Genomic DNA, 23,156 nt, shown 5'->3' with positions numbered 1-23,156 from the left:
CACCCCCTCCCCCGCCCCATATTCTCACAGCTGAGCCTGGATCCTCTCTAGAGGCAGAGGGGAGGGAGATGGGAACTGCCCCACCGGCATTCTGCTCCAGCTTTTGTAGCCAGCTGATACCCAAAGAAATTAAGTCACCTGCCTAAAGGAACACAGTAGGAGCCAAAATGAGAGCAGTCTGGAGTCTGGTGCTCCTGCAGTTATGACCCTGCTAGTCCCTCAAGTGTCCTCTCAAAGCTTACATGGGCAAGTCAGACTCCCATTTCCAGGCCAGACACACTGCCAATAGGACCATATCCTTAGGAGGAGTATTACGGCCCTTCTGAGTGGATGAAGCAGAGGAGTCAATAACAAACAGTTGCTGCCTTCATTTAAGAGACAAAGCTGAAAGGAAACCCAAGCCTGCTTCCTGGTGTGGTTGGCCATCAGTGGGAGGGGAAGATACATGCTGCTTTTGTTTGAGGAAACAAGACTCAGTCTATACTGAGGTCAGCAGGCGAGGCACAGCCAAGCACCTCAGGATTCACGCAGAGCTGGAGCAGGGAGAAGAGAGAGAGAGAGCATCGTGGCAGAAGGCAAAAGAGAGGAGACAAGCCTGAGGCCAGGAATAGGCAGATGGATCAGACACAGCACAGCCTGAGCTATTCCTGACCCAATGACATTACTACCTGGAGCGCCATCCAGCGGAGGTTTCTGATGCCCAGTCTTAGGTCAATGGGGAAGGGTGCTGGAATCGCTTATTGATGCCTGCCCTGGGTGAGGGAGTGGGATGGTGGTAAGAGTGTTAACAACTTGAGCATCACTGCACAGCTGGGGAGGATGGCCTTACCCTGAGTCAATGAAGAGCTGTGGAAGTCTTCTGAGTGAGTAGGTGGAGGCAGTGGCATAATGAAGGTGGTGGGCTGAGACCATCCATCTAACGTCTGAGTGGAGGATGCACTAAAATCAGGAGAGAGGCTCTGAGCAGAGAGGACTCACCAGGGGCAGCTAAAACGGGCTGAGTATGTGGAGATAAGATCTAGATGAAGACTACAGTTATAAGCATGCAAAAGAGGAGGAAGTCATAGGGTTTTTCAAAGGAGGATACAACAGGATTCAGCAATTGTATAAAGAAAGAGAAACAGGAGTTCCCTCTGTGGCTCAGCAGTAACGAATCCAACTAGTATACATGAGGATGCAGGTTCAATCTCTGGCCCTGCTCAGTGGGTTAAGGATCCTGATCCAGCATTGCCATCAGCTGTGGTGTAGGTCGCAGACATGGCTCTGATCTGGTATTGCTGTGGCATAGACCAACAGCTGCAGCTCTGATTCAACCCCTAGCCTGGGAACTTCCATACGCCACTGGTGTGGCCCCCTCAAAAAAAGCAAAAGAAAGAGAAGCAGGTCAGAAGTCATAAACACTGAGGCCTAGATTCATGCCATGAGGGCAACCATAAAAGTAGGAAAAGTTAAGCAGGTGGGGAGGATGAGAGGTGAGCGAAGGCAAGGAAGGGGCCTGTGCTAAGTGCTTTGATGGAGAGAAGCAAGGGTCTAGTTTTAAACATGTTGCCTTTGGGGTGAGTTTGGAGACCACAAGAGCACATCAAAGGCAGGCAGTGCTGAAGAGCACCCCCATGAGATCCTGGCTCAATGGTCCTCACAGATGCCAGCTTCAAGGCTCCGTCTATCCCACGGTCTCGACCTCTTCTTGCCAGTGAGGCACCTGCTGGTTGATCCTCTGGCACTCTGGCCAGGAACAGATTAGAGAAGAGCTGGTTTCACTGGTTCTCCATAAGGAGGGCTCCACAGCCTGCGGGGAGGAATGGAACAGATGTGCAGGCACGTGGGTCTACCAGCCTGTGTGCTTTTCATACCCAGTCTCCTCCAGAGAGTCTCAGAAATGCTTCAACATGAGGTCCCAGATGTGAGTAGAGGGGCTGCCTCCTGGCCCAGCTGGTAACATTAAAGCCAAATGTCACTGGCCTCCACCCTACTCCCACCTGTGGGCAATGCTTCCTTCCCTGCAGAGGGACACCTGGGACTTTTGGCCTGAGGCTAGGAGGAGGAGCAAGCACCATGCTGGGGAAAGCCACAGGGCTCAGGCTTGGCTTTGGCTGCAACCCAGCTCTTGGTGACAGCATCCTAGACTGTGTGTCCATCCCTCAAGCTGCCTTTCTGCCTCCTGCCAGACGGCATGTGCCCAAGCCTTTCCCACCCTGCACCTGCAGACCCCATTTCCACTCTCCACAATCCTTTGTAGCCTAGATAAGGCCTCCCCCAGCTGTGACGGGTTTCCAGGATCTAGAGTCAGAGGATCTGGATATGAGTCTTGGTCCCATGTACCTAACCAGGCAGAGTACTTGTCCTATAACCTTATAAGGGACATACTACTATAACCCCCATGTGACAAAGGAGAAATTAAGGTTCAGAAAATTCAATGGATTGGCCCAGGCCACACAGGTGGTAAGTGACAGAGCCGGAATTTGAACTCAAGCCCATATGATTCTAAACCTGTGTTCTTAACTGTCATAGACATTCTGGGAACCAACAGCTCAATCTTCCCCTCATAGGAAATCTAAAAAGCAAAGAATAAATGTGTTTTTGTGAGAAATTTTGGAAATCATAATGAAAATGAAGATTAAAAGCAAGAGTATAGTTCACAAAAATTTAGAAAAATTGTAATTGAAGGTAATATAATTTCTACGGCAAGGAATTTTGGAGATATTCACTATGAGATTTCTATTGCACTTATTCTTTTCTATGTTTTAGAAATATCTTTTTATTATCATATTCTGGGAAATAACTTCAACCAAATGTAATAAAGATTATTTTACTGTGTGCAGAATTCTGTAACTACAGGAACTAGGATGGCCTATTTGATATTGATTTCTATAAATAAAACTATTTGTTTCTTAATTCTTGGAGTAGTTACTGACTTAAAATTGTGAACAATTGGAAATTTCACCTTACTTTGAAGTTGGAAAAATGGTCCCCCAAAATAGCTGCCATTGTATAGATGGCTAGACCCAGTGTCACTATATTGCTGGTCCTGTCCCCCCTGAGTTCATTTAGCACTTTGTACATTGATAGGACAATAAGCCCTGAGGTCCAGAACAATGAACCAGAGACTTGCAAAATACTGGCGCAATCAGGTGAAATCCATTGTGTGTTCAGTCCATTCAGTTTCCATGTTAAAATATTTTACCAGATCCTGACTCATGGAAAATGTAGGGTCCATATGTGACATGACTGAAAATTCCCTGAGTGGTCGGAGGACCCACTGCCCAACTAGTGTCAGGCTGAGCAGTTGTCTTTCATGATGATTTTCAGGAGCACAGTGGGACTAATCTGGATAGCCAGGTGCTGGCTGTGTCATTTCCTGAGGGCAGAGGCCATATATGCCCAGGTTCTCAGCTGCAAAAATGCACACTCTGCTTTGTAACCCTGCCATAAACATCCCTTTAGTGGAGACTGAGAGATACTCTCCCATCATTTGCCAGCCATCAAGAGCGAGTGACATGGGTCACTTTTCCATTTTAACAGATCACTATTTGTGGGCGAGAATGTAAAGTAGGAGCGAGAGCAGTCACAAGAGGGCAGGTTAGGAGCCAGAAGAGGGTCCAATGGAAAGAAGTATCTACAGAGACTTCCCACATGTAAAAACCTTTCCTCTCAGCATCTTACACAGAGCTTGCATATGCATACAGACTTACCGCAAGTTGAGCAAATGAAGTAATTCCACTTGCTGCTTTTCTATATGAAGACTAACTTTAAGTCAACCGCTGAGAATTTTCTTTTCCCTTTGGTAAGGTAATTCTGTGCTTGTGTTTCCTTTTTAAACATGAAAATGACTGGATATTTCATGGATAAACCCTGGAGCTACATATATGCAACAGAAACAGTTTGGAAATATAAAAATTTTGACAAATAGTTTTGGTATTTACCCTGCCTTCCCCTGCCCCACCCTGATATCCAGGAAAATCACAAACATCAAATAGAAAAGGGTGAGTGGTAATAAGAGAGCAGGAGCTTCTGAGGGGAGCCCCGCCCAGGGATATCCTGGACATTGGGGTGGAGAGGCTATGTATGGGGCAATAGTTATTTCTGTAACAGGCTGCCTTGTCTAGGCCAAGACCTTCTGGATGAATGGAGTGAAGGCCATTGTGGGGAGGGACAGCCTCTGTGTTCTGGGGTGGGTGTGGGTGTGGGTGTGTGGAATGAAGCAGAAATAGAATCTGCAGTGAGAACATCACCAATTCACCCAACCCCCACGTTGGGGAGACAAAGGGACGTTTGGGGAGCCAAGGTCCCAGTCCACTTTCTCTAAGGTAGTCTCTGGGCGTTCCTCGCCTGCCCCAGTGGAGAGAAGATGGGTCTCCAGTCTTATCTGTCCTTTCCCAGCCCCCACATCCACGGGGAGAGGGCTCCCCCCTTCCCTAGTCCAGACCTTTTCAGGTCTGGGTCATCGCCTCCAGATCCTGCACCATCTGAACAGGGCACCGCGGAGTGGACAGAGTGGAGACCCCGGTTCCTCCACTCAGCCCGTCCATTGCGCGAAAAACGCCCCCAAATTCTCAAATTACTCCCTTCCCCCGCTCCAAGCCCATATCCTCAGGGCTTCGGCTACTTACCGCTGGGGCCCGGAGTGTCGCAAGACGCCGCCTCGGCTGGGCCAGGAACCGCGCCCGAGCCCGGGCCGCGCGCTCAGCACCACGGTCAGCTCCCGGCGCCGCGCGCCCCCGCCGGCTGGGGGGCGGCCGAGGGCCCGCGCCCTCCTTTCCCTGCAGCTGGGACTGCGCGGCCGCGGCAGGAGGCGGGCCCGCGAGAGTTAAGCCGCGGGAGGGCGACCTGGCCGGGGCGGAGCCCGGCCGGGAGCCAGTCCGCCGCGGAGGCGCCCCCGCGCAGTAGTGGGCGAGGTGACGCGCGCGGGGCTGTGTGGGGGCTGCTCTGGCAGTCCTGTCGCCTAGGTGCGTCGCCGCCGCCGCCGCCGCCGCCGCCGCCCGGACCTCGCTTGGTCTCGCTTTGTTCGTGTTTATTCCGGTATCTGTCTCCGTGCCTCTCTGCTTCCCCGCGGGTCTGTGGTTTTGCATCCCTCAGGCCCAGCCTTTCGTGCACCCCAGACTGACAGACGGCGGGTCGTCTCCCCTTGCCCCCCGGAACGCCTTCTCCCGCCACTGACCGTACTCTTTAGAGCGCTCAGGTGTCGGTGCACCAACCCCCGCAGCTCTCAGCGCAGGGGCACGTTTAACTCCAACTCTCTCGTAAGGGCCCAGTCACGAGTCCTACCCAGGATACGAAGCGGGCTTGCAAGAAGGGATTGGCCAATCTTGAGATGCAGAACAGAGTTCCAGAACCTTCCCTGCCGAGTGCCTTTCTTGGGTTTCGGATTATATCGTTAATGGGAAGGAATGAGGCGCTTCCCTTTTAGCTGCTCACAGTGTGGGGTCTGCTGGTGCCGTGGCCTGCCGCAGTCTTTGGGGAGGAGCAGGAATGTTGTGGGTACTGTCTTCCTGCTGAGCTGAGGACAGGGGGGCCTGCATGCTGGGAGCAGGAATCGGGTGTGGATTAAGCAATTTCAGGATGGTTCAGGGAGAAGTGCCAGGAGCTTGGGGGAAGGGTGGAGCACAGGGCTGGTGGGGCTGGGTGGGAGTGGTGGTGAGGGGGCTGATCCTAAGCTGCACAGGTAAGTGCAGGCAGGGAGCGCTGGAAAGAAGAACGAAGAGGTCTCCCAGTCCAGGCTTGGGCTGAGGCCCCAAACAGGTCAGGGCTCCAGCGGATGACGAAGGCCATTCCTTTCTTTTACCCTGGTGGTGTAAATTTCCGTTCCCATGTCCAGAAAATCCCTGGATACAAGACATCTTCCTTGGTCTGGACTGGCTTTGTAGCAGCCTTCTTTATCATCAGTTACCTTTAGATGGCCCTATCTCCGTCACCCCGTTCAGGAGGCTCCACCATAAGCCCCTCCTCTGGCGAGGATTTCCCACCACCTTTAGGTGAGCCCACTTTCTTGCATCTTGTGGAGTTGAACCGGTTTTCTACTAGGTGATTGATTTACCATGACCCAGGTGTCCCCCTTTCCTGTATGTTGATGGTATAGCCCTGACCTTTCCTGACAGTTTCTGGCCATCAGAGTTCCTTGAATTAATTTTCCAATTAATAGGTAGAAACAAAGGCGGATCATTGCCACATAACCCTGAATCAAGTGTACCCCCCACCCAAGACTCCACAGCCTTCTCCAGTTAATAAGCATTAGCCTCTCCTATTATAGTGTCCTTTCTTCCACATTGCAAGGACTTTTTATATTTCTTCTAAAACTTTCCCTTTTTGATGGTAGTTACAGGTTCATCTTCTTCCAGTGAGTGATAGATAATTGGCCTAGTCAACACTCAACTTGTTACCCTTTGGTGGGTGAGAGCTATTCTAAGCCATCTACTTCATCCTTTTAGAGAGTTTAAGAAACAGCCTTACTTTGTGATACAAAAAAACAAAAATGGAGTTCCCACTGTGGTGCAGTGGGTTAATGATCTGCCTTGTCTCTGTGGAGCTGTGGGTTAGATCCCCTACCCTGGGCAGTGGGTTAAGGATCCAGCATTGCTGCAGCTGTGCCATAGGTCACGGCTCTGGCTTGGATTCCATCCAGGGAACTTCCATATGCCTCTGGGGTAATTGAAAACTATAAAACTAAAATCAACAAACTGTTTCTATATATAACATACCAATATACAATAATAAAGTATATAATTATATATTACATTATATAGTAAAACATTTATATATAAATTGTATATAATTATACATAATGTATATGAAATATAAACTATATATATAATTTTTATAAAATATATATAATTTTTCCCCCAGACATGGGTCCTTGGAGAGGTTAGAAAGATCTTTTACACCAAGATTTCCCAGTTTAATATCACTAAATGACTTTTTTAATGTTTAATATTCACTTTATGTTATTTTTATAATACACTGATTTAGTTTTCTCATCTGCATTTTCAGGCTGTTGCTGTAGCCTTTTCTTTCCCTGCATGAACCCTTAGGGTTTTCTGACCTAGGCTCCCAGGTCACTTGATGGACTGGAGGGATGCTGCTGTAAACATTAGTGTACAAATACCTGTTCATATTTTAGCTTTCATTTCTTTTGGGTATAGACTTAGAAGTGGAATTGTTGATCATATGGTAATTCTATCTTTAACTTTTTGAGGAACCAACATACTTGTTTTCACAGTGGTGGCACCAGTTTACATTACCACCAGCAATGTGCAAAGGCTCCAGTTTCTCCACATCCTTGCCACATCTTTGTGCTTTTCTGTTTTTTTGTTTTGTTTTGTTTTTTACTTTAATAGCCATCCTAATTGGTGTGAATTAGTTTCTCCTTGCAGTTTTGATTTGCATTTCCCTGATTAGTGATGTTAAGGATTTTTTTCCTGTGATTATTGACCATTTGTATATCTTCTTTGGAGAAATGTCTATTTATGTTCTTTATTGAGTTTTAAATTGGATTGTCTTTTTTTTTCCAGCCGTACTAAGATGTTATTAACATACATATGTAAGATTAAGGTATAGAGCCTGATGATTTGATACAGAAATATATGGCAACATATTTTCCACAGTAAGGTTAGTTAGTTAACACCTTAATCCCCTTACAATATTACCATTGGGGGGGGTGGAGTGATAACATTTAAGACTTATTGGCTCAGCAGGTTAAGGATCTGGTGTTGTTGCTGCGGTGGTTTCAGTTGCTGCTGTGGTACAGATTCGATCCTTGGCCAGGAACTTCCACATGCCACAGGCATGGACCAAAAAAAAATAAAATAAAATAAAAAAGATTTACTCTCTTAACAAATGTCAAGTATGTAATACAGTGTTGTCAATTATAGTAGGCATGCTATACATTAGATCTCCAGAACTCATCTTATAGTTGCAAGTTTGTATCCTTTGACCAATATCTCCCCATTTCCCCCATCCTCTGGCAACCACCCTTCCACACTGTTTCTATGAATTCATTCTTTAAGAGTCTGCATGTAAGTGACATCATATGATATATGTCATTCCCTGTCTGGCTAATTTCACTATCATAAAGCCCTTAAGATAAATCCATATTGTTACAAAAGGCAGGATTTCCTTCTTTTTATGGCTGAATAATATTTGTGTGTGTGTGTGCATTTTTCTTTATCTCCATTCATGCATCCATGTCTCGGCTATTGTCAGTAATGCTTCAATGAACATGGGGGTACAGATATCTCTTCAAGATAGTGATTTCATTTCATTTGGATATGTACTCAGAAGTAGGATTGTTGGATCATATGGAAATTCTATTTTTAATTTTTTGAGGATCCTTCATACTGTGGTGGCTGCACCAATTTACATTCCTATCAATATTGCCAAGGGTTCCCTTTTCTCTACATTCTTGCCAACACTTTGTTGTCTCTGGTATTTATAATAATAGCCATTCTAACAGTTTTAAGATGACGTCTCATTGTGGTTTTAATTTGCATTTCCATGATGATTAGCAATGTTGAACACCTTTTCATGTTTCTTGGCCATTTGTAATGCCCTGTGTCTATTCAGATTCTCTACTCATTTTATAATCATATTGCTGTTGTTTTGCTATTGAGTTGTATGAATTTCTTATATATTTTGGATATCAGCCCATTATCAGATAGATGGTTCGTGAATATTTTCTCCCATTCCAAGGCTGGCTTTCACATTTTGTTGACTATTTCTTTTTGGAACAAAAGCTTCGCTTGTTGATTTTTACTTTTATTTCTTGTGCTTTTGTTACCAAACTGAACTTGGGTCTGTTTGCCTGACTTGCAGCAAAGCCAGTCAACTGATATTTGGTTGTGATGAAGGTAGGTACAGTGTTTATTGCAGGGCCAAGCAAAAATGGACGCTCATACTCAAAAGACCCAATCTCCCTGATGGCTTTCAATGAAGGTTTTGTTTGTTTGTTTTTAGGCGTCACCCACAGCATATGGCAAGTTCCTGGGCTAGGGTTCAAATCAGAGCTGTAGCCACCGGTCTACACCGCAGCCACAGCAATGCCAGATCCTTAACCCACTGAGCAAGGCCAGGGATCAAACCCACATCTTCATGGATACTGGTCGGGTTCATTTCTGCTGAGCCCAGCAGGAACCCCCTGGGGAAGGGTTTTTAAAGGCAACATTACAGGTGAAGTTTGTAGGGTGTATGATTAACTGGTAGACATTCTTCTGATTGGTTGATGGAGGGGTAATAGGGTGGTATTCTGGGAATTAACTTTATCATCCTTCTGGTTCCAACCTTTCTGGGGTCTATGTGCTTGTGCAACATGCAGTTAATTTCTCCCATCTGATAGGGGTTTTTTTTTTTTTTTGGTCTTTTTGCTATTTCTTTGGGCCGCTTCTGCGGCATATGGAGGTTCCCAGGCTAGGGGTCTAATCGGAGCTGTAGCCACTGGCCTACGCCAGAGCCACAGCAACTCGGGATCCGAGCCGCGTCTGCAACCTACACCACAGCTCACGGCAACGCCGGATCGTTAACCCACTGAGCAAGGGCAGGGACCGAACCCGCAACCTCATGGTTCCTAGTCGGATTCGTTAACCACTGCGCCACGACGGGAACTCCCTGATAGGGGTTTTAATACCTGCAAAACAACTGAAGAGTATGACTTGGGGTATTTTCTATAGCCTTTGAAGAGTAACTGAAGGCCTTTGACTTTGTTTTATGGGTAAACTATTATTATTTTCTCTTGCTTGACTGCTTTCCTTTGTTGCTGCATTTCCTCACTTTTCTGATTACCTTTGTTCTTTGGAAATTAGGGGAAGTCTAGGAGGCTAAAGCTTTTATAAAAACAAAAGGCAGGGGACATGGTGTGGAGGGAAGCCTTTCTCTGGAGAGGCTCCATAGGGTCCTGCTCAGTTTCACTTTCAGAGTCATACCTAAAAAATAATTGCCAAGACTAATGCTGAGAAGCTTTTCCTCTCTGATTTATTCTAGGAGTTTTACCATTTGGGGTCTAACACAAGTATTTAATCCATTTTGGTTAATTTTTATGAGAGGTCTAAGATAGGGTTCCTTTTTCTGCATATGAATATCCAGTTTTCCTAATAACATCCATTCCCCACTGAGTAGTCTTGGCTCTCTTGTCAAATATTAGTTAACCATATATGTGTGGTTTATTTCTGGGCTCTTGATTTTGTTCCATTAGTCTACATGTATGTTTTTGTGCCAGTACCATACTGTTTTGATTACTATCAGTTTGTAATAAAATTTGAGATCAGAAAATATGATACCTCCAGTTTTGTTCTTCTTTGTCAATATTTCAACTATTTGGAGTCTTTCATGACCCTTTGGAATTTTAGGATTGAATAGATTCTTCTTCTCTTTTTCCTTTTTTGCTTTTTATGGCCAGATATGTGGCATATGGAAGTTCCCAGGCTAGGGGTCAAATCAGAGTCATAGCCATCAGCCTATGCCACAGTCACAGCAACATGGGATGGCAACATAGGATCCTAGTTTTGTCTGTGACCTACACCATAGCTCATGGCAGTTCTGGATCCTTAACCCACTGAGCAAGGCCAGGGATTGAACCTGCATCCTCATGGACACTAGTCAGGTTCATTACCACTTAGCCACAGTGGAAATTCCAGGATTGATTTTTCTAGTTCTGTTTGAAAAATGCTATTGGAATTTCGATAGAAATTTCATTGAATTTATAGATTTAATAGTATGAACATCTTAATATTCATTCTTCCTCCATGACATTGCATATTTTTCCATTTATTCCTGTCTTCTTTGGTTTCTCTCATCAATGTCTTATAGTTTTCAGCATATAGCTAATTCACTTCCTTGGTTTATTTCTTTATAAGTATTTTATTTTATAATACTGCAAATAGATTCTCTTTCTTTTTTAGACACTTTGTTACTACTATATAGAAACTCAACTGGTTTTTGGGGTTTTTTTTAAGTCTCACTTTATTATTTTATTTTATTTGTCTTTTTGCCTTTTTCTAGGCCCACTCCCATGGCACATGGAGTTCCCAGGCTAGGGGTCTAATCGGAGCTGTAGCCACCAGCACACACCAGAGCCACAGCAACGTGGGATCGAGCCACGTCTGCGACCTACACCACAGCTCATGGCAATGTCAGGTCCTTAACCCACTGAGCAAGGCCAGGGATCAAACCTGCAACCTCATGGTTCCTAGTCGGATTCGTTAACCACTGCGCCACGACGGGAACTCCTCAACTGGTTTTTGCATGTTGATTTTGTATCCTTCAACTTAATTTATTTGTTCTAATAGTTTTTTGATAGAGTCTTTAGGTTTTCTAAATATGAGATCATATCATCTGGAAACAAATATGGTTTTACTTCTTCCTCTCTAACATGGGTGTCTTTTATTTCTTTTTCTCACCTACTTGCTCTACCTAGAATTTTCAGTACTATGTTGAATAGGAGTAGGGAGAATGGTCACCCTTGTGTAGTTCCTGATCTTAGTGGGAAAGCTTTCCAATTTTTACTGCTGAGTATGATGTTGGCTGAGTGCTTGTCATATATGGCATGGCTTTTATCATGTTTAGGTATGTTCCTTCTATACTCATTTGGTAATCATTTTTTATATTGAAAGAATGTTGGATTGTGTAAAATGCTTTTTCTGCATCTATTGAGATGATCATATATTTTTATCTTTCATTCTATTAATGTGGTGTATCACATTTATTGATTTGCATCTGCTGAACCATATTTGCATCCCAGAAATAAATTCCACTTGATCATGCTGTATGATCCTTCAATGTGTTGTTTAATTCAGTTTCCTAGTATTTTGTGAAAATTTTTACATGTATATTCAGGAGGAATATTGGTCTATAATTTTCTTTTCCTACAGTGTTTTTATCTGGCTTTGGTATCGTAATGCTGGCTTGGTAAAATGTTTGAAAATGTTCCCTGATCTTCAGTATTTTGGAAGATTTTGATAATGAATGTTGTTCTTATTTAATTGTTTGGTAGAATTCACCAGTGAAACCATTTTGTCCTGGGCTTTTGTCTTTTGGATTATTATTAATTTTTTTTGTCTTTTTTTTTGCCTTTTTTTGGGGGGTGGGTGGGGCTGCATTCGTAGCATATGGAGGTTCCCAGGTTAGGAATCCAACAGCTGGGTCCTACAGTAGCGGGTCCTATAGCTGCTGGCCTAGCCACAGCCATAGCAACACAGGAGCCGAGCTACGTCTGCAATCTACACCACAGCTCATGGCAATGCCAGATCCTTAATTTACTGAACCAGGAATCGGACCTGCAACCTCATGGTTCCTAGTTGGATTTGTTTCCTCTGCACCACGATGGGAACTCCTGGATTATTTTTGATTACTGATTCATTCAGTCTTCTTACTCATTATTGGTCTGTCCAAATTTTTTATTTCTTCATGATTCAGTTTTGGTAGGTGGTATGTTTCTGGAAATATAGCCATCTATTCTAGGTTACCAAATTTATTGGCATATTATTGTTCATTGTATTTTCTCATGATCTTCTATTTCCCCTCTTGCATTTCTTATTTTATTTATTTGACTCTTCTTTTTTTCTTAGTAGTATAGCTAAAAGTTTGTCAAATTTTGGTGATTTTTAAAAAATTAAACAATCCTTATATTAAAAAAAAAAATACCCCGAAAGACAACCTACAGAATGGGAGAAAATAATTGCAAACAATGCAACCCACGAGGGCTTACTCTGCCAAATATACAAACAACACATACAACTCAACAACAAAGAAACCCAACCAATCCAACTGAAAAACAGGCAGAAGACCTAGACATTTCTCCAAAGAAGACATACTGTTGGCCAGTAGGCATATGAAAAAATGCTCAACATCACTAATTATTAGGGAAACACAAATCAAAACTACAGTGAGGTACCACTTCACACTGGACAGAATGGCCATCATTAACAAGTCAACAAATAACAAATGCTGGAGAGGGTGTGGAGAAAATGGTACCTTCCTTCACTGTTGGTGGGAATGTAAATTGCTACAACCACTGTGGAACACAGTATGGAGCTACCTCAGAAAGCTAAATGTAGAACTACCATATGATCCAGCAATCCCACTCCTGGCATATATCCATGCAAAACTACAATTCAAAAAGATACATGTACTGACATGTTCATAGCAGCACTATTCATAATAGACAAGCTGTGGAAACATCCTAAATGTGCATCAGTAGATTAATGGATTAAGAAGATGTGGTACATATATACCATGGAATATTACTCAGCCATAAAAGAATGAAATAAATGGCATTTGCAGCAACATGAATGGACATAGAGGTTCTCATACTAAGTGAAGTAAGTCAGAAAAAGAAAGACAAATACCATCTGATATCATTTATATGTGGAATCTAAAATATGGCACAAATGAACTTATCTACAAAACAGAAAAAAGACTCACAGACCTAGAGAACAGACTTGTGGTTGCCAAGGAAGAGGAAGAGGGAGTGAGATGGGCAGGAAGTTTGGGGTTAGTAGATACAAACTCTTACATTTAGAATGGACAAGCAATGAGGTCCTGCTCTATAGCACAAGGAACTATATCCAGTCTCTTGGGATAGACCATGATAGAAGACAATATAAGAAAAGGAATTGTATATACATATGACTGGGTCACTATGCTATACAGGAGAAATTGGCACAACATTGTAAATCAACTATATTTTAGTAAAAAAAATCATCTAAAAAACAATTCTTAGTTTTGTTAATATTTTCTTTTGATTGGGAGGTCTCTATTTTATTTATTTCTGCTTTGGTATTTTTTAATTACCTTCTTTTGCTAATTTTGGCCTTTGTCCTTCTTTTTCTAGTTCTTGAGGGGTAAATTTAGGTCATTAGAGATTTTTCCTTTTTTATTATTTTTTTTATTTTAAAGATTTTAATTTTTTTCCATTATAGCTGGTTTAAAGTGTTCTAGAAATTTTCTACTGATAGCAAAGTAATGCAGTCACACATACATATATACATTATTATTTTATTTTATTTTAAAAATTTCAATGATTTTTAGATTTTTCTTTTTTTCTTTTTCTTTTTAATAGTGTCATTTATCACTATAAACTTTCCTCTTAGAACTGCTTTTGCTGCATCCCATAAGTTTTGGTATGCTGCATTTCCATTTTGTTTGTTTTAAGACATTTTTAAACTTCTCTTTTGATTTCAGTTTTGACTCTAGTTGTTCAGAAATGTGTTATTTAATTTTGAGTTTCATATAATTGTGATTATAATTGGTATGATTTCAGTTTTTTAACTGAGTGAGACTTCCATATGATATATCCTGGAGAATTTTTCACCCATTTCCCCTTTTAGATCTGTTAGTATTTGCTTCATATATTTAGGCACTCCAGTGTTGGGTGTGCATGTGTTTATGGTTAATTGATCTCTCTGATGAATTGGCCCCTTTATCATTATATAATGACCTTCTTTGTCTCTTGTTACAGTTTTGACATAGTGATTATTTTCTCTGATGAAAGAAAAATTTCCTGGCCTGCCCAGAAAAATAATTACCAGGATCGTTTTCTCAATCATTATCATTCATTGTACTTTAAATCAAATGAGTTTGTTCTTCCTCTTCCTTCTTTTCAACAGTGGTTAGTGAATGAATAAAACACACCCCTGTGAAGTCTGTTCATCCTCTCCTCAAACCCAACTACAGTCCACTGAAGGAAGTGGCAGACCCCTTCCCCAAATAACCAGAGTCCTAGTGGCTGAGCAGACATATGGTCCTTGGCGATATACTCAACATGACCGTTTTCCTCACAAGAAATCACTGAGAGGGCACTTCTTCCTGTGGTTGCTGTTCAAGGGCATGGGCTGGACTCATGCAGAGCTAGGTACCATGTATTTGGAGTGAGTGTCATAGACAAGCCATGACCACATGGTGTGGTAGGGATGGAGGATTTCCTTAGGACAAGGCCTGGTCAGATGGCGAAGGGTAAAAAATATCACTATATCACTCTGTCCTTTTTGGCTTCTTCCAGAAATAGGCTCTTAGAATGTATGTACTGACAGTTTTTTTGGGATGTGATTCCAGGAAGCACTGATGGTAAGTGGGGCCGAGAGGTGTAATAAAGTGTATGATGTGCTATCAAGCCATTTGTAGGGGTCTGGCCTTCATTCAGGAACACGCCTCAGAGCTACCTGCACCCAGGGAAGGAACTGGAGTACATACTTAGTATCCAGAGGCAATAGGTGTTGGTGCTCCTGGCTTGTCCTGGGCATGTACTGAGGATGCTCTAAGCCCAGAAAAAGACCTTAGCAGAGACACCTAATAAATTTAAATAAGTTGCTAATAAACTTAATAATTTGCTAGTCTGCCCATCTTCTGAACAATCTGTCATAAGTTATTTGTTGATTATTTTTAAGTGGTCAGTTTTCTTTCTGTTACTTATAAGCTCCCTGGTGATACATATGTACTTGCCATTGCCATTTTGTTGATTGTTTTCCGGTTTTTCTCCCTTCTTTTCTTCTTCCTTTGTGGTTTGATAGTTTTCTTTAGTATTATTTTTGGGTTCCTTTCTCTTTGTTTTTGTGCCTCTATTGTAAGTTTTTGATTTGTGGTTACCATGAGATTCATGTATGTTGACCTATAAATAGTTCTACTTGCTTTATAAACAAATAGTCATTTTGTCTCTCTTTAACTTTTGCCATTTTAAAATATGATATGACTTGGTGGGTCTATTTGGGTTTAACTTATTTGGAACCCTCTGTGCTTCCTGGATTCGACTGTCTGTTTCTTTCTTTAGTTTCAGGAAGTTTTCAACCATAATTTCATCAAATAAATTTTCTGCTCCTTTCTCTTCTTCTTCTTCTGGAACCCCTATACTTTGAATATTAACAGGCTTTTTTTTAAAATTTATTTTCCCACTGTACAGCAAGGGGGTCAGGTTATCCTTACATGTATACATTACAATTACAGTTTTTCCCCCACCCTTTCTTCTGTTGCAACATGAGTATCTAGACATAGTTCTCAATGCTATTCAGCAGGATCTCCTTGTAAATCTATTCTAAGTTGTGTCTGATAAGCCCAAGTTCCCAATCCCTCCCACTCCCTCCCCCTCCCATCAGGCAACCACAAGTCTCTTCTCCAAGTCCATGATTTTCTTTTCTGAGGAGATGTTCATTTGTGCTGGATATTAGATTCCAGTTATAAGTGATATCATATGGTATTTGTCTTTGTCTTTCTGGCTCATTTCACTCAGTATGAGATTCTCTAGTTCCATCCATGTTGCTGCAAATGGCATTATGTCACCCTTTTGTGTTGCCCCCAGAGTTCTCTTAAACTGTTCTCATTTTAAAATATTGTTTTCTTTTTGATGTTCTGATTGGGTGATTTCCACTAATCTGTCTTCCAGGTCACTCGTGTGTTCCTCTGTTTCACCTAATCTGATTTTTTTTTCTTTCTTTTTATGGCCACTTGCAGGATATGGAAGTTCCCAGGCCAGGGGTTGAATTAGAGCTGCAGCTGAGGCCTATGCTATAGCCACAGCAAAGCCACAGCTGAGCTGCGTCGCTGCATCTCCTAACTATGCTGCAGCTTGCAGCAATGCTGGATCCTCAACCTGCTGAGAGAGGCCAGGAATTGAACTTGCATTCTCACAGAGACTATGATGGGTCCTTAACCCACTGAGCCATAATGGCAACTCCCTAATCTGCTTTCAATTCGCTTTAGTATATTTTTCATTTTAGTTATTGTATTCTTCAGCTTTGAATCATTTCTTTCTTAGAGGAAAAGTGGGAACATGCCAACATTTTAGAATTTGAGATTTTACAAATGGTTCTGTGCAGAAAATGACTGTTAGGCCATCTGGCTGAAGTTTAGGGGATGGATCACAGAGATAACTGGTTAGAGTTGCTTCCATTTCCTCTGCTGCAGGATGGGGGAGACAATAACACTTAACATACAGGGTCATCCTGTGAATGAAGTAAAGCCATATATGTACCGAATTTTGCTTGCAGTAATTGTTCAGTGAGGGTCTAGTGTTATTGTTAATTACCTCCACAGAAACCTGTGTGTGTGTGTCATTGTCTTCATTTGAGAGATGAAGAAATTGAAACCCAGAGTTGAATGACTAGTCTAGAGTAATGAATTCTTAGCAGAGCAGAATCTAGAACTCAAATCTACCACTGTACCTCAAACCTATGTGTTTCCACTCCCCAAGAATCAGTCAGGCTGCTTGTAGGCAAGTGAGGACAACCTAGGTTGCTCCTGCATGACTTAGATACTGGCTACTTAGGCTGGGCCACTGGCCAGATTTGTAACTAGATTTGCAGACTTTAGGGGAAATCCTTTTTTCCCCATGTACCCAGACTAAGCTGCCCACCATGATGAGAAATTTTTCCAACACTACATTGTTCAAGAGAAGGAAGAGGCAGAGAGTGTGCACTCTGGGTAAATCTAGCCTTGCTCCAGCAAAGACACATCCAAATATTTTTGAATATTAGGAATGATATCTTTTCTATCATTTTTACTTTGTTAAAACAATATTCACATTATAATTTTGTAAGCATTATTTATTGATGAACCCCATAGTGTGCTATGATTGTTTCCATCCTTGTATAACTTTTCAATTTTCCTGGAATTAATCATTACTTTTTTTTGGTCTATTTTTCCATATTACTCGTAACCTCTTCAATGAATATGTAAACAATATATCTGTATATTTTCCACATGGTCAAATGCATTCCTAGTCTATTAATAGCTTTTCTTTTTTCTTTTTGGATATCTTTTCTCTGGTACTCCCTCTTCTGCTCCTGTGGGTCCTTGCTTTGCCTTAGGTCTGCTGCTCAACACTTGCACTAGTTTCTTTTAAATATTATCTAGAAAATTCCCTTAGCTTCTCACCTGCATTGTATCAGTTTTCTCTTTCTTGGCTAGTTCACAGATTTTGCTGGAATCTGTACTCTAATAGATTCTAAGAGGTACATTTTTGAGATTTTGACTGTCTAAAACAATTCTGTTCCACTCTTAGATTTGACTAATAGTTTGAGTTCTAAATTCTAGGATGGAAATAATTTTCCTGTAGAATTATAAAGGCGTTACTTATTTTTCTTCAGTTTTCAAATCCTTTGTCACCTATTTATTTTGTTTCTTTCTAGAAGCTTTTAGCATTTTTCTTGTGGTTTTGTTCTCATTTATTGTGCTCTGGGTTCTTTTTTTTATTTTTTTGTTATCATTATTTTTTAATAGTTATTTCCCCAACACAATTTTTTTTCTACTTTACAACATGGAGACCCAGTTACACATACATGTACACATTGTATTTTCACACATTATCATGCTCCATCATAAGTGACTAGACAGAGTTCCCAGTGCTACACAGCAGGATCTCATTGCTTATCCATTCCAAGGGCAATAGTTTGTATCTGTTAACCCCAAGCTTCCCAACCACCCCGCTCCCTCTCCCTCCCCCCTTGGTAACCACAAGTCTATTCTCTAAGTCCATGATTTTCTTTTCTGTGGAGATGTTCATTTGTGCCATATATTAGATTCCAGATATAAGTGATATCATATGGTATTTGTCTTTCTCTTTCTGATGTATTTCACTCAGTATGAGAGTCTCTTGTTCTATCCATGTTGCTGCAAATGGCATTATGTCATTCTTTTTTATGGCTGAGTAGTATTCCATTGTGTATATATACCACCTCTTCCGAATCCAATCATCTGTCAATGGACATTTGGGTTGTTTCCATGTCTTGGATATTGTGAATAGAGCTGCAGTGATTATGTGGGTGCATGTGTCTTTTCTAAGGAAAGTTTTGTCCAGTTATATGCCCAAGAGTAGGATTGCTGAGTGATATGGTAGTTCTATGTATAGATTTCTAAGGTATCCACATACTAGTCTCCATAGTGGTTGTACCAGCTTACATTCCCACCATCAGTGCAGGGGAGTTCTCTTTTCTCCACACCCCCTCCAGCACTTGTTATTTGTGGACTTATTAATGATGGCCATTCTGACTGGTGTGAGGTGGTATCTCATGGTAGTTTTGATTTGCATTTCTCTAATAATTAGGGATGTTGAGCATTTTTTCATATGCTTGTTGGCCATCTGTACATCATCCTGTAGAATGGTATTCAGGTCTTTTGCCCATTTTTCCACTGGATTGTTAGCTTTTTTGCTGTTGAGTTGTATAAGTTGCTTGAATATTCTAGAGATTAAGCCCTTGTCCATTGCATCATTTGAAACTATTTTCTCCCATTCCGTAAGTTGTCTTTTTGTTTTCTTTTTGACTTCCTTTGCCGTGCAAAAGCTCTTCAGTTTGATTAGGTCTTATTTTTGCTCTTATTTCTGTTGCTTTGGAAGACTGAGCTGAGAAAATATTCATGATGTTGATGTCAGAGAGTATTTTGCTTATGTTCGCTTCCAGGAGTTTGATGGTGTCTTGTCTTATACTTAAGTCTTTCAGCCATTTTGAGTTTATTTTTGTGCATGGTGTGAGGGTGTGTTCTAGTTTCATTGCTTTGCATGCAGCTGTCCAGTTTTTCCAGCAATGCTTGCTGAATAGACTGTCTTTTTCCCATTTTATGTTCTTGCCTCCCTTGTCAAAGATTAATTGACCATAGGTGTCAGGGTTTATTTCCGGGTTCTCTATTCTGTTCCATTGGTCTGTCTGTCTGTTTTGGTACCAGTACCACACTGTTTTGATGACTGTGGCTTTGTAGTATTTCTTGAAGTCTGGGAGAGTTATGCCCCCTGCTTGGTTTTTGTTCCTCAGAATTGCTTTGGCAATTCTGGGTCTTTTGAGGTTCCATATAAATTTTTGGATTGTCTGTTCTAGTTCTGTGAAAAATGCCATGGGTAATTTGATAGGGATTGCATTGAATCTGTAGATTGCTTTGGGTAGTATGGCCATTTTTACAATATTGATTTTCCCAATCCAGGAACATGGAATATCTTTCCACTTCTTTACATTTTCTTTAATTTTCTTGATTAATGTTTTATAGTGCTCAGCATATAAGTCCTTTACCTCCTCAGTCAGGTGTATTCCCAGGTATTTGATTTTTTGGGGTACAATTTTAAAAGGTATCATATTTTTGTATTCCTTTTGTAATATTTCATTTTTTGTACACAAAAATGTGACTGATTTCTAAATGTTACTTTGCTGAATTTGTTGATCAGTTCAAGTAGTTTTTGGGTTTAGTGCTTAGGGTTTTTTATGTACAGTATCATGTCATCTGCATACAGTGACAGTTTTATCTCTTCTCTTCCTATATGGATGCCTTTAATTTCTTTTGTTTGTCTAATTGCTGTGGCTAGGACTTCCAAAACTATGTTGAATAACAGTGGTGAGGTGGACATCCTTGTCTTGTTCCATATTTTAGTGGAAAGGCTTTCAGTTTTTCTCCATTGAGTATTATCTTTGCTGTGGGTTTGTCATAAATGGATTTATGTTAAGGAATATTCCCTCTATACCCACCTTGGTAAGAGTTTTTATCATAAATGGATGTTGGACTTTGTCAAGTGCTTTTTCTGCATCTCTTGAGATGATCATGTGGTTGCTGACTTTTTTGTTGTTGTTGTTAATGTGGTGTATGACGTTGATTGATTTGTGTAAGTTGAACCATCCTTGTGAACCTGGGATGAATCCTACCTGGTCGTGGTGTATGATCTTTTTTATATGTTGTTGTATTCGGTTGGCTAAAATTTTGTTGAGAACTTTTGCATCTATATTCATCAAAGATATTGGCCGATAGTTTTCTTTTTTGGTGGTATCTTTGTCTGGTTTTGGAATTAGGGTGATGGTGGTGTCATAGAATGTCTTTGGGAGTGTTTCTTCTTCTTCAACCTTTTGAAAAAATTTAAGTTGGATGGGTGTAAGTTCCTCTTTGTATGTTTGGTAGAATTCACCTGTGAAGCCATGTGGTCCTGGACTTTTATTTGTAGGGAGCGTTTTTATGACGTATTCAATTTAATTTCTAGTGACCGGTCTGTTCAGTTGATCTATTTCTTCTTGATTCAGTTTTGGCAGGCTGTAAGTTTCTAGAAAGTTGTCCATTCCTTCTAGGTTGTCAAATTTGTTGGCATATAATTGTTCATAGTATTGTCTATGTTTTTTTCTATTTCTGTAGTATCTGTTGTGACTTCTCCTTTTTCATTTCTGATTTTGTTTATTTGGGTTTTTTCTCTCCTCTTCTTGGTGAGTCTAGCCAGAGGTTTGTCAATTTTGTTTACCTTTTCAAAGAACCAGCTCTTGGTTTGATTGATTTCTTCATTTGTTTTTTTAATCTCTATTTTATCAATTTCCTCTTTGATCTTTATGATTTCCTTCCTTCTGCTGACTTTAGGTTTTGTTTGTTCTTCTTTTTCTAATTCATTTAGGTATTGAGTTAAATTGTCGATTTGAGATTTTTCTTCTTTTTCGAAGAAGGCCTGTATTGCTATGAATTTTCCTCCGAGTACTGCTTTTGCGCCATCCTATAGATTTTAAGTAGATGTGTCTTCATTATCATTTTTCTCAAGGTATTTTTTAATTTCCCTCTTGATTTCCTCATTGACCTATTGGTTTTTTAGTAGCATGTTGTTTAGTCTCCATGTAGTAAGTTTTTCTTCACTTTTTTTCCTGTGATTGATTTCTAGGTTTATGCCACTGTGGTCAGAGGAGATACTTGAAATAATTTCTATACTTTTAAATTTGTTGAGGTTAGCTTTGTGCCCCAGTATGTGATCAATTCTTGAGAATGTTCCATGTGCACTTGAGAAGAATATATATTCTGATTTTTTTGGATGTATGTCCTGAAAATGTCAATTAAGTCTAACTTTTCTATTGTGTCCTTTAGGATCTCTGTTCCCTTATTGATTTTCTGTCTAGAGGATATGTCCATTGTTATGAGTGGGGTGTTCAAGTCTCCTACTATGATTGTATTCCTATCGATTTCTCCTTTTATGTCTGTTAGTATTTGTTGTAGGTATCTTGGTGCTCCTATATTAGGGGCATATGTATTGATGATTGTAATATCTTCTTCTTGAATGGATTCTTTTACCATTAAATAGTGTCTTTCTTTGTCTTTCTTTATGGCCTTCATTTTAAAGTCTATTTTATCTGATGTGAGTATTGCAACTACTGCTTTCCTGTCTTGTCCATTGGCATGAAATATCTTTTCCCATCCCCTCACTTTCAATCTATATGTGTCCTTTCCTCTAAGGTGAGTTTCTTGTAGGCAGCAGATTGAAGGTTTTTTCTTTTTTATCCAATCTGCCACTCTATGTCTTTTGATTGGAGCATTCAGTCCATTGACATTTAAGGTGATTATTGATCGATATGTATTTATTGCCATTTTAAACCTTGTTTTCCAGTTGATTCTATGTTTCTCTTTTCTTCTTTTCTTTTTTGGGTTGGATGGTTTCCATTTATTCTATGCTTGAGTACTTTTCTTTTCAGTTTTTGTGAATGTAATGTTTGGTTTTGATTTGTGGTTTCCTTGTATTTTAAGCACATTAGACCCTTCCTATATCTGCTTGCTTTTGCCTGATAGTCATAAAGACTCAGACACATCATTAAAATAAAAAAAAATCTATATTTTCTTACTTTCCTTCCCCACACTGTATGATATCAATGTCTTTTTTTGGTTTTGTTTTGTTTAACATCTTCATGTTTAGATCTGTATGCTGGCTTATTTAAGTGATTGCTTTCCAGTTGTGATTTCCTCCATCCTAATTCTTCTTTTTCTCTCTCTCCTTTTTTTAATTTAGAGAAGCTCTTTCAGTATTTCTTTTAGAATGAGTTTAGTATTGCTGTACTCTTTTAGCTTTTGTTGGAGAAATTCTTTATTTCCCCTTCTAATTTAAATGATATTCTTGCTGGATAGAGTATTCTAGGTTGCAAAGCTTTTCCTTTCAGTGCTTTAAATATATCTTGCCACTCCCTCTGGCCTGTAGTGTTTCTGTAGAGAAATCAGCTGATAGCCTTATGGGGGTTCCCTTATAAGTGACACTTTGCTTTTCTCTTGCTGCCTTTAGGATCCTCTCTTTATCATTAACTTTTGCCATTTTTATTATAATATGTCTTGGTGTGGGCCTGTTTCGGTTCAGCTTGTTTGGGGCCCTCTGTACTTCCTGTATCTTGATATCAGTATGCTTTAGATTTTGGAAGTTTTCAGCCATAATTTTGTCAAATATATTTTCAATCCTCTTTCCTTCTTCTTTTCCTTCTGGAATT

General features: G+C 40.7%; 2 protein-coding genes across 8 annotated transcripts in view; one reads left to right on the top strand and one right to left on the bottom strand.

Annotated features, from left to right (window-relative positions):
* AMER3 (APC membrane recruitment protein 3) overlaps positions 1-23,156 on the bottom strand; it is a 42,278-nt gene that overhangs the window by 4,376 nt on the left and 14,746 nt on the right. For 2 of the 7 annotated variants that reach the window (XM_005672379.4, XM_085000200.1), the window contains exon 1: positions 4,611-5,263. The exons of 1 other annotated variant lie outside the window; for it this stretch is intronic. In XM_005672379.4, coding sequence (XP_005672436.3) covers positions 4,611-5,069 — 459 coding nt within the window. In that variant the 5' untranslated portion in view covers positions 5,070-5,263. Of the gene's footprint in view, positions 1-668; positions 753-829; positions 1,790-3,692; positions 3,832-4,610; positions 5,264-23,156 lie in introns of those variants that run through there. 4 more of the 7 variants (XM_085000203.1, XM_085000202.1, XM_085000204.1 and 1 more) reach the window with 4 other exon arrangements.
* The window catches only part of LOC100515176 (serine protease 40), a 65,897-nt gene continuing 47,597 nt past the window's right edge, over positions 4,857-23,156 (top strand). The window contains exon 1 of the mRNA XM_021075467.2: positions 4,857-5,019. The gene's annotated coding sequence lies outside the window, so the exon portion shown is untranslated. The remainder of the gene's footprint in view (positions 5,020-23,156) is intronic.

The sequence above is a fragment of the Sus scrofa genome, chromosome 15, assembly GCF_054392235.1.
Source record: "Sus scrofa isolate SSC_HxYL_T2T_F1_AM1 chromosome 15, Sscrofa_HxYL_maternal_Yorkshire_Landrace_v2.0, whole genome shotgun sequence".
NCBI classification, from domain to species: Eukaryota; Metazoa; Chordata; class Mammalia; order Artiodactyla; family Suidae; genus Sus; species Sus scrofa.
This window is presented reverse-complemented; position numbering and strand designations above follow the sequence as displayed.